The sequence below is a fragment of the Schistocerca serialis genome, chromosome 3, assembly GCF_023864345.2.
Source record: "Schistocerca serialis cubense isolate TAMUIC-IGC-003099 chromosome 3, iqSchSeri2.2, whole genome shotgun sequence".
Taxonomy (NCBI): Eukaryota; Metazoa; Arthropoda; class Insecta; order Orthoptera; family Acrididae; genus Schistocerca; species Schistocerca serialis.
The window spans coordinates 249,308,862-249,321,223 of NC_064640.1; the positions used below are offsets into that span (position 1 = coordinate 249,308,862).

Sequence of the window (12,362 nt, forward strand, 5' to 3'; positions counted from 1 at the left end):
CATAAAATAACTGAAGAGAATCGATTCCTTTCAGAGTGAGCTTGTCTTTTCTACGTTCCACCTACTAACGTGTATTACTATTGTCAAAACGTAAATAAACCCAATGCAAGAAAGTTTTCAGGCAAAGACATAGATGTCAGCCAGAGATATAGATGTCAGCCAAAGATATCGAAAGAAAATAGCCTTCGCACTGATAAAATTTCGCTGAAGAAAGCAGTTTCTCAAATGTTGCAAAAGGTGGGAGAGGCCGCCAGTGCAGAGTTAGTCAGTTCAACAATTTAAAAGCATTTCTGAATCCGCTATCACGATAAAATTCACAAACAACATAGATTAAACTGTGTAGATCAAGAAAATACTTTGGAAAAATCGATTTTTTGGACCAAATTCTGTTACATCCTCTCTTAAGCGAATGTATTGCATAGTCCACATAATTAAACGGTTCTGTTAAATCAAAGAAGATACCTTTTCTCCTCAGACTGACGTTTAGCCCTGAAGGTGTCTCACAAGCAAAAGATAAATTGCATTTTCTTCGGATACTTCCTTGAATTGTATGCTCTTTGGAGCATTCTCATGCTTTCCAAGCGGTAGCGGTCTGCAAAATTTTCAGATGATGCCTCCTGACCTACGAGAGTAATGGTTTCATACTTTCTGCAGGCAAGGAGATGGTGGACTACATAGCGGACTACCTGGAGCACATCCGCGAGCGGCGCGTCTACCCGGCCGTGCAGCCCGGTTACCTGCGAGAGTTGGTTCCGGAGCACGCGCCGCAGGAGCCCGAGCCTTGGGAGGACATCATGGCCGACGTGGAGCGCGTCGTCATGCCGGGGGTCAGTTCCTCTCTCTCTTTTCCTTTTCTACCTACGGCGACAGCGAGGCGAAAAGTTAGCGGCCTGGCACACACATGGTGTTAACATTTTGGTTTCATTACGTTGGTACATGTTGCACAATCACTCAAGCCAAATACGAGGGTGAGTCAAATGAAAACCTTAAATATATATTTTTTAAATATTATTTATTGTGCGGAAGTGGTACAAAGCTGTATCACTTTTCAACATAATCTCCCCCACGCTCAATGTAAGTCCTCCAGCGCTTACAAAGTGCATAAATTTCTTTAGAGAAAAATTCTTTTGGTAGTCCGCGCAACCAGTCATGCACCGCGTGGCGTACCTCTTCATCAGAACGGAACTTCTTTCCTCCCATTGCGTCTTTGAGTGGTCCAAACATATGGAAATCACTTGGGGCAAGGTCTGGTGAGTATGGTGGATGAGGAAGACACTCAAAATGGAGGTCTGTGATTGTTGCAACTGTTGTACGGGCAGTGTGGGGCCTTGCATTGTCATGTTGCAAAAGGACACCTGCTGACAGCAATCCACGTCGCTTTGATTTGATTGCAGGCCGCAGACGATTTTTTAGGAGATGTGTGTGTGATGCACTGTTGACAGTGGTCCCTCTAGGCATGTAATGCTCCAAAACGACGTCTTTTTCGTCCCAAAAGAGAGTCAGCATAATCATCCCTGCTGATGGTTCTGTTCGGAACTTCTTTGGTTTTGGTGATGAGGAATGGCGCCATTCTTTGCTCGCTCTCTTCGTTTCCGGTTGGTGGAAGTGAACCCAGGTTTCGTCCCCAGTAACGATTCTTGCAAGGAAGCCATCACCTTGTCGTTCAAAGCGCCGAAGAAGTTCTTCACAAGCACCAACACGTCGTTCTCTCATTTAAAGAGTCAGCTGCCGTGGCTGGAGCACATCATGCACAATGTGGTGTGCTGACCCATGACCAATCTGTAAACATGCTGCAATGTCATTCAGTGTCACTCGGCGGCTTTCTTTCACTATGGCTTCAACTGCTGCAATGTTCTGTGGAGTCACAACTCGTTGTGCCTGACCTTGGACGAGGAGCATCTTCCACTGAAGTAACACCATTTGCGAACTTCCTACTCCATTCGTAGACTTGCTGCAGCGACAAACATGCATCACTGTACTGAACCTTCATTCGTCTATGAATTTCAATAGGTTTCACATCTTCACTACGGAAAAACCGAATAACAGAACGCTGTTCTTCCCTGGTGCAAGTCACAAGTGGGGCGGCCATCTTTATACTGATACTGCGACGGTATGTGTTCATCTGCACTATGCTGCCACCTACAGACTACTCTGCACGCTGTTTGCAGCACGCTTACCAACTTACAGGATAACGGCGCGAAATTTCGATTTGTTATTACAAATTTAAGGTTTTCATTTGACTCACCCTCGTATGATTTTGATCAACGGAATAATTTCTTTACACGGCTTATTAAAGTATTCGTGTTGTGTGCCTTTCGTTCAAATTGATAAAATCGAATAGCAATCCATAAAATTAATTTATTTTTGATGGTTTATTACCAACGGCTATCGGTACAGGCTTTGGTATCTACAAGGAGTGCACTCATTTATTTTAAGCGGCGAAGACATGGGTGGTAAAGTCCAGTGAGGCTGTAGTTCTTTCGAAACTAATCCACGATAAAGACTTGAAACGCTCCTTTCGTCTGTCCTCGTAGCTTCCGTGACGTTGCTCTCAGTAGCCACACACTCTTTGCGATGCACGGCTAGCGTGACAAACTACGCGACACACAGTGTAACAAAAAGTTATTGCCAATCTTTCAGGAAGAAAATATGCTATGTGTATATGGGTGTGGAAACGCGTTATTTCCATCTCAGAGCTCGTTTTATACTACTCTTCAGCGCATTAATCATGGGAAATGTATAGGAAAAGAAAGTATCAGTACAGCGTGAATCTCTTTCCTAAATGAACTGTTCAAAATACCCTCCGTTAGCAAGGATACATGCATTAACCAGCCGTAGTATTGAATTCCCTGATGTGCTGATGTATCTCTGGAGAATTACGTATTATTTCACGGCCTTCCACAATACGATCGCCAAGACTGTACGTCTTGTACCGGTCTTCCATACGCAAGAGCTGTCAAAAGTCCTCGCAAATAAAAGTGTAGTGGGTTTAGCTCCAGAGGGCGTGGAGGTCAAGGAACTGGTCCACCTCTACCATCTATCTGTCACAGAATTTATATTTTAGAAGCCTACAAACATTGGCACTGAAATGAAGAGGAGCTCCATCGTGCATGAAGTAAATGTTTTGTTGCACCCGTAAAGGTACATATCCTAGCAGAACAGGTAGAATATTCTCTAAGAAAGAGTGGTAAGTTTCTCCGATGAGCCTGAGCTATGAACGTGAGGCGCCAACAAACATTTACCAACAATGCCGGCTCAGACGTTGACAGAACGTCTTTGTTGACGACATAACTAGACAATTTCGTAAGGATTCTCGGCAACCCATAATGAGGAATAGGAGTGGACCCAAAACGGAACCTTGTAGGACTAATTTCGTGATTTTTTTCCCCTTGTCACTAAAATTTTTCTCCGTGCAACATTGTTTGAATTATTCAGTACAACTCTTTGCATTCTCTTTCTTAAGAATGATTCAAACCAGTTGTGTTTCCAGTGATTAATGTGGTTATGAAAAGAAATAGAAAATGAGCTCTAATATGGAAATAAAGCATCTCCGTACCCATGTCCATATAACACATTTTATTCCTCCATGTTTGGGGATGTCTCCTGAATGTTTGACCATACGTTTTTGTTACACTCTGTACAGTTCCACAGATTTACTCGAAAGCCTTTATTGGCACACTTGGCAGGCTGTTACTAATTCTCTGCTCTGCTACACTTACAAAATCAGTCTAAATAAGAGTCGCTAGCCCCTATTTGACGCGCGATACACGGTTAAATTTCTCACAGCCTCTAAACCCTGTAACTAAGTAAATACTTTAACGAAGCCTCCGAAATCCGGCCGCTTGACTGGAAAATGCTTACCTCCAACAGTTTATACACTGCCTCCAACTGGCTCCTAGAAACTCCTACATAACAAACAAAAACATGAATACAGTTTAAAGTCAATAAATAAAAAGTCACTCAAAGACACCCCCTCAAATCTCTTCGGAAATAAACAGAGTTTGTTGGATTCAGTTAGACCCAGCCAAGTCCATTTTGTTCATTGAACGCCATATACAACTATCTACAGGATTCAAAATCAAGTCTAAAGTCTCTGCTTAATCAACATGTGCACGCCCTCTAAATGGCAACACTCCTTTAGCAAAAGTGGAGAGGATTAAACAGGATTCCACACCCGTTCACGGAGACTCATTTCAGGTACTTGTCTATCCGTGTTTGAAAACTAGCTTGCTTGATCACGAAGAATCACGAACTATCTACCTCAGAAAGTAAAACACTTTAAAACACCAACTCCAGCCTAAAGAGCACATGACATTGTCCCCTACGGTGCCTGAGGACTGCCGGCCGAATCGTGAATATCACGAACTCCAGACCGCACCACGACATTATTTAACATCCAGACCCTCTGGCCGATTACACTGAATAGCCGTATGCTGGTGATTTCATGGGCTATTTCCCCCTTACCCTAATAACACTCCACCGCAAAAGGGTGCTTGCTGCCAGCGCTTTTCAAAAGTTGTGTTCCAAGAAGTGCTGGAAACAACTGGCATCCTGGGAAAATCACACAGCCTTGAGACAACATCTTAGGTCAACACCTGAGTACATTTAGGAGTATTTGGGAAAGAACGGTCTTCCAAAAATCTCAAGAAAACCTCCTTTCCCAGATACAGGAAACCGACTCTAGTGTTTACAGTAGCCACAAGACGAGAACACTGACGTGGCCAGGAAATTTCTTAAAGCATCTATGCCATTAGGCACCGCAAAACAAAAAACCCAGCAGCAAATGTACATTGTCAAACATAAAACACTTCTTAGAACATCTCATATTGTCATGTTATACTCTCAAGATGCGGTTATTAAATAAGGCAGCCGCTTTTACCTAACAACGATAGTACTTCCCTGCTACGCATGTGTCACGGCCCCGAAGATGCTACCATGTGTCATAAAATCTATGAAGATTACGTGTCACGTCGTAGTAAATTCTAAAAATCAATACTAAAACTATGTTACAACATGTGCGTCCATAAAGAATGGCCAACAGAAAACATAAAGCCTAACGCCACAGATTTCAATAAATTGGTGGCTGCTTCGCAGGGAGGGCATCGTTAAAGTGGATTCAGAAATGCGCTTTAAGATAGAAACGCGTCATGCTGTTAAATGAGAAAACAGAAGTGTCCATGTTGCATTTTTACATGTCCATCTACATCAGTACTCTGCAAGCCACCTGACGGTGTGTGGCGGAGTGTACTTCTGGTACCACTAACTGTTCTACATCTACATACATACTCCGCAAGCCACCGTGGCGAAGGGTTCCCCTTACGACAACTAGTCATTTCCTTTCCTTTTCAACTCGAAAACAGAACGAGGGAAAAAAATACTGTCTAAACGCCTGCGTACGAACCCTAATTTCTCTTATCTTCTTGGTCCTTATGCGAAATATACCTTGGTGGCAGTAAAATGGTTCTGGAGTTGCTTCAAATGCCGGTTCTTTAAATGTTCTCAATACTTCTTGAAATCCCTCCAGGGATTCCCATTTGAGTTAACGAGGCATCTACGTAATACTTACCTGTTGTTCGAACTTACCGGAAACAAATATTGCAACCCCCTCTGAATTGCTTCGATGTCCTCGTTCAATCTGACCTGGTACGGATCACAAACACTCGAGCAGTCCTGAAGGACGGGTTGCACTGGCATCCTACATGCGGTCTCTTTTATAGATGAACCACACTTTCCTAAAATTCTCGCAACAGACCGAAGTTTACTACAGTCCTTACATACTCGTTCCATTTCCTATCGGTTTGCAACATTACGCCTAGATATTTAATCGAATTTAATCGACGAGAGTGTGTCAAGTAGCGCACTACTAATGTTGGATTAGAACACTCGTGAAAAGTGTGTGGGAAGAACGATCGTCGGTAAGCCTCTGTATTAGCTCTAGTTCAAATGGTTCAAATGGCCATGAGCACTATGGGACTTAACTTCTGAGGTCATCAGTCCCCTAGAACTTAGAACTACTTAAACCTAACTAACCTAAGGACATCACACACATCCATGCCCGAAGCAGGATTCGAACCTGCGACCGCAGCGGCCGCGCGGTTCCAGACTGAAGCGCCTAGAACCGCTCGATCACTCCGGCCGGCTTAGCTCTAGTTCTCGAATTAATCTAATCGTGGTCATTTGACCAAATGTGTGTGTGTGGGTTAAGTAATTCGCTATCCGACTTTTCCGGGAAAGTATTCTCTCTAAATGTCGATACTAAACCTCCCCGTGAAACACTGGGCTCACTTTAGCGATGCGCTCCATGGGAGGTAGCCACCAATTTATTCGAATTAGCGTTTTCTGTTTTACATGACAATTCTGTATGGATGCATAGGTTGCAACATAGGTTGTTATTGGTTTTTAGAATTTACCACGACTTGACACGTGATGTTCACAGATTTCATGATAGTCAGTAATGGCATAGAAGTTTTAAGGTGTGTTATACCAAAGACGATACAAATGTTTTTGTACGGTTGTCAGTACGTACAGTATTACTATTTGTTCCTTCGTTTCCTTGTTTTATAACATTTGATAATGGGATAACGTAGTATCAAAATATGTTGTGCTAGACATCACACATTTGACAACTGGTGGCGTAACATTTTCAATTCCGATTCATGAGACTATTGTATGCTTCACGACAGATAAACTAGTGACAACGTTGAAGAAGTAAAAAACACAGCAATGGACGACTGAATGAAACAGTTAACAAATATGCATATCTGAAGAAAGACTGGTTTATTCTACTTTAAAGAAATTAGAGGAAGTTTAGTGTTCAACCTCCCGTCAACGACGAGGTCTTTAGGGACGGAGTACAACTTGAGGGTGAGAAAGGATGGGAAAGGAAATTCACCACGTCCTATTCAAAAGAACCATCTTGTCTTTCGCGTAAAACCAAAATCTAGGCATCCAGACGGGGATTTGAACCACCGCCAGCACGAATTTGACTCCAATGTCTTACCACTGCGCCACTTTGCTAGGTACACTCCTGGAAATTGAAATAAGAACACCGTGAATTCATTGTCCGAGGAAGGGGAAACTTTATTGACACATTCCTGGGGTCAGATACATCACATGATCACACTGACAGAACCACAGGTACATAGACACAGGCAACAGAGCATGCACAATGTCGGCACTAGTACAGTGTATATCCACCTTTCGCAGCAATGCAGGCTGCTATTCTCCCATGGAGACGATCGTAGAGATGCTGGATGTAGTCCTGTGGAACGGCTTGCCATGCCATTTCCACCTGGCGCCTCAGTTGGACCAGCGTTCGTGCTGGACGTGCAGACCGCGTGAGACGACGCTTCATCCAGTCCCAAACATGCTCAATGGGGGACAGATCCGGAGATCTTGCTGGCCAGGGTAGTTGACTTACACCTTCTAGAGCACGTTGGGTGGCACGGGATACATGCGGACGTGCATTGTCCTGTTGGAACAGCAAGTTCCCTTGCCGGTCTAGGAATGGTAGAACGATGGGTTCGATGACGGTTTGGATGTACCGTGCACTATTCAGTGTCCCCTCGACGATCACCAGTGGTGTACGGCCAGTGTAGGAGATCGCTCCCCACACCATGATGCCGGGTGTTGGCCCTGTGTGCCTCGGTCGTATGCAGTCCTGATTGTGGCGCTCACCTGCACGGCGCCAAACACGCATACGACCATCATTGGAACCATGGCAGAAGCGACTCTCATCGCTGAAGACGACACGTCTCCATTCGTCCCTCCATTCACGCCTGTCGCGACACCACTGGAGGCGGGCTGCACGATGTTGGGGCGTGAGCGGAAGACGGCCTAACGGTGTGCGGGACCGTAGCCCAGCTTCATGGAGACGGTTGCGAATGGTCCTCGCCGATACCCCAGGAGCAACAGTGTCCCTAATTTGCTGGGAAGTGGCGGTGCGGTCCCCTACGGCACTGCTTAGGATCCTACGGTCTTGGCGTGCATCCGTGCGCCGCTGCGGTCCGGTCCCAGGTCGACGGGCACGTGCACCTTCCGCCGACCACTGGCGACAACATCGATGTACTGTGGAGACCTCACGCCCCACGTGTTGAGCAATTCGGCGGTACGTCCACCCGGCCTCCCGCATGCCCACTATACGCCCTCGCTCAAAGTCCGTCAACTGCACATACGGTTCACATCCACGCTGTCGCGGCATGCTACCAGTGTTAAAGACTGCGATGGAGCTCCGTATGCCACGGCAAACTGGCTGACACTGACGGCGGCGGTGCACAAATGCTGCGCAGCTAGCGCCATTCGACGGCCAACACCGTGGTTCCTAGTGTGTCCGCTGTGCCGTGCGTGTGATCATTGCTTGTACAGCCCTCTCGCAGTGTCCGGAGCAAGTATGATGGGTCTGACACACCGGTGTCAATGTGTTCTTTTTTCCATTTCCAGGAGTGTATATAACTTCAATAACTATTTACGAGAACGAGCCCCATTTATTGGTTCCAGATTCGAAAGTAAATTTCTCAAAAACATTTGGACCGATTGTTTATTAACGATGAAACGTGGATTCATCGCTTCACAAAGGAAACGGAATATCAATCACAGCAGTGCATGGAAGCCCGTGACCATGCTCCATAAAATTCCAAGTTAACGCCATGTGACGGAAACAAGGCGATCAGAGTTTTCTGTTATGTCAGAACGTTTCTCGTTATTGACTACATTGTAGAGTGTACAATAAAGATCGAGCCTTGAGGAACAAACTGATGACAAAAAACGTACAAATACACCTGAAATAAAAATAATAATCTTTCGTCGCGATTGTGCTTTGACTACATCTACAATTGTGCTCTGCAGACCACCGTACGGTGTGTGAGGGAAGGTTCATGGTGCGCCAGATTAGTTTTCTTCCCTTCTTACTCGTCAGCCTCCGTAGCTGAGCGGCCTGCAGTGTTGATTGTCAAGTTCAGTTACTGGTACGCTAGGGATTCTTTTCCTGGCAGAAGGACTGAAACGGGAAAAGGTGGGAGGAAAGCCCTCAGCTTCGTGGTGCTCACAGAGGAGCCGCTTGAATGAGAGGCAGAGGCTGCGACGTCTGGAAAGACGATGATGGCTGGAATAGCAGTATCATAACCACATGCCCATCCATACTGCATCTAAATGACGCCATTGGCAGCGAAAGACTTGGCTACTGGTAATCACCGAATAGTTCTCAAGACCTGATGTAGGGTTTCCTATTCCGTTCGCGGATGATACAGTGGAAGAATGACTATCGGAGCCTCTGTGTCACGACAATGGGAAAATTGAGGAATTTGAACTACGAATCCCATTTAACAAATTATGTACGCAATCAAGTGAAAAATCGTTTTAGCTGGAAAATATTTTGAGTCCAATGAATTGATATGGTAGCAGTAGAGTGGTATTTTGCAAATCCTCCAGTCGGACTTCAGAGGTTGAATCTAATCGCTGCATAAACGTAGGACAATGAGCATTGCTCTAATACGGAGCTATGTCGGAAAAAAATTTTGGATCTGTCCCCTAAAGCACACTATTGCTAGACCATAAATTTCGCGTTGTTCTCATATGCGGCACGGGATAAAAACTACGTATAGGCAGAACAGTGTCTAGGAGATGAGTAACGCCGATTACCGCACCTACTACCTCTCTGCAGGTGGACCCCAGGGCTCTGTCCTCTCCCTCTCATCTACCTCCTGTACACAGCTGATATGTCCCAAACCCCCCGCCCCCCCCTTCCAGTCCACCTCCAGCAGTATGCCGATGACACCGCCTTCCTTGCCCTCGCTCCTGCCCTCAACGGTCACAACGCCTTCTCCAGAATCGCCTTGACCTTTTTGCCACATGGTGGTTCCTCAAAATCAATCCTTCCAAGACCCAGGCAATCATCATAGGCTTTACTATTCGTTCCTTCGAGCTCCTTGATTTTTCCCTTACCATCTGCACCCGTCCTGTCCCCCTCTTCCCCACACTCACCTGCCTTGGACTCACCATTGACTGTCGCCTCACCTGGATCCCTCATCTCCTCTCTATCCAATCCAACGCCCAACAACCGCCCCCATCTCCTTAAACTCCTCTCTGGCTGTACATGGGGGTTGAAGTCCTCTACCATCCTCCACACCTTAATCCGTCCCATCCTCTGTTATGCCAGTCTCGCCTGGATATCCGGCCCCCCCCCTCCCCCAAATTCTGTAGGTCCCTCCACATCCTCGAGTGCCATGCACTCCGCCTCACCTTCTGTATACACCTCCAATCCACTATGTGGATCTTCTATGACCTGATTCCTTTCCCCCATCTGCTCCTTTTCCTCGAACATAGCCGAGTCCTCTACACATCGCAACGACTTGATTTCCCCCCCCCCCCCATCCCCTAGTTGCTCCGCTCCTCACCAACCCCCACCCACTGCCACACCTTCACCGTTGTGCCCCCCTACCTTCCACCTCTACACCCTTCATCTCCTCTCCCATGGTGGCTTCTGCCATCTTCCCCTCCCAGATGACCAGATGATACCCTCTCTCCCTCCATTTATCCCTCCTATCAACTCTGACCCTCACCTCCCATCCCTCCCTCTGCCCTTTTCCCAGGCCCCCTCCCCCCTTCCATCATGTTTCCATTCCCCGCCTACCATCTCTTGGATTCCTTTCTCTGCCCCAAGACCTTTTGCTTCCTCATCCTCTGCCTTCCCCACTCCTCCTCGTGTCTGCCCTTTCCCCCCCCCCCCTTTTCTGTGTCCTCTCCCTCCATCAGCTCCCCCTTTTTTGCTTTTCCTCTCCTCCTCCCTTTTTTCTATCTCATCTGCCCGGGTCCTCCTCCCCCCTCCCTTCCCCATATACATTTGTACTCTATAGTGCAGTGTTTTCCGTGAGTGTTCCGTGTTGTAAGTGTTGTGAACAGAAACCAGACTGTTGCCGTGGTTTTTAATTGTTCCTGACTATTGACTATGTGTTTTAATCAGGTTCGCCCACCCTATGTTTTTATATCTTGTTCACAACTTTACACCATGTTCGCTTTAAGCAGTCATCGTTTATCACCTATTTTTATTTTTATATCTACTCATTATGTTTTTAACTTTATCTGTAGGCTGCAGAGCGCCGTATTACGCTGCTGCCAGCCCCCTGCCCCTCTGGGGCGGGGGGAAATCGAAAAACAATAAAGGAAACAAATGAGGTGACGCTGCTGTTACCCTGAGTGGCAACCCTGGCATGATAGACTTCCCTCCAGATATGAATGGTGAACGGGCAGCCTAAGCACCCAGGCGAAGTGAGTTCGCCAGCAACTTGGATAGGCCGGCTGCAGAGATCGCTAGCAGCACTAAACTAAACTGCTCCTTAAAACTTAAGGACGAACTAGATAAAGTAACATAACATATTAAGTACTAGGTGGAAATGAATGGAGGTGTGGAGGCATGTTACCAGAGGACTCTAGGCCGTGTACAGAGAGATGGACGTCACATAACGTTAGAACAGCGTGACTGTAGTGCCAAATGGGGCTGTCGCTTCAACACATGGCAGCTGAAGAAACGGGAAAAGTAAAAAGACATTGTGTGTCAATCAGCGAGCAGTTGCGGTGCACTGTTGTTGTGTTCTCCATTACAACATGGTACGAAGACAACGTCTGGATGACTTAATAAGGAGAAGAATCGTCGGAAAACTCGAAGACGCATAATGTATGATTAGTATAGCCCAGGGGTTTGTTATTGCTCTCAGCACTATTTTACGTGCATGGAGAGCGATCCAAACCACAGGCATTGCTCCCAGAAGAAGAGGAATTGGTCGACCATGGTCAGTTACACAAGCAGATGAGCGCTACATTGTGCTGCAGGCAAGAACAAGGGGTGCATTTGCAACCATATTTACCAAGCCTGCAGTGTACGCAATCCCGCGGTCATCAGTGGCACGGCAACTGCACGGGGCGGTATCTTTGTCCCATGACCAGTAAGTTTTGATCCGTCGACATCCGCACATCGCCGGCACCTGTTGCGATAGTGATAACAGCGGAGGGATTGGACCAACGAGGAGGGGGCCACATGTTCTTCTAGGATGCGAGAAGTTTCATTCTGAGTAGTGACTCTGGACGTACGCTGTTACGGTTAGAGATAAGAACACATAATGTATCCAGGAACAATGTCGAACCTGATCGTTTTGGTGATCTAGATGTCATGGTATGGTAAGGCATAATGTTCCATGGGCGTACTGATCTCCAGATCTTTGTGCACAGTACACTCACCATTCAACGACTTTGTGACTCCATACTCCTTCTCCCTTTGGATCTTTTCAGGAGTGCATTCGGCCTTTATAGACGACAATGCACGACCGTATCGGATAGCGCAAGTGGAAGAGCACTTGCAACAGGAGGACATT

At 46.3% G+C, this 12,362-nt stretch overlaps 1 protein-coding gene across 1 annotated transcript in view; it reads left to right on the top strand.

Annotated features, from left to right (window-relative positions):
- LOC126471578 (histidine decarboxylase) overlaps positions 1-12,362 on the top strand; it is a 401,219-nt gene that overhangs the window by 187,618 nt on the left and 201,239 nt on the right. Inside the window, exon 3 of the mRNA XM_050099808.1 lies at positions 655-827. Within this exon, the coding sequence (XP_049955765.1) occupies positions 655-827 (173 nt within the window). The remainder of the gene's footprint in view (positions 1-654; positions 828-12,362) is intronic.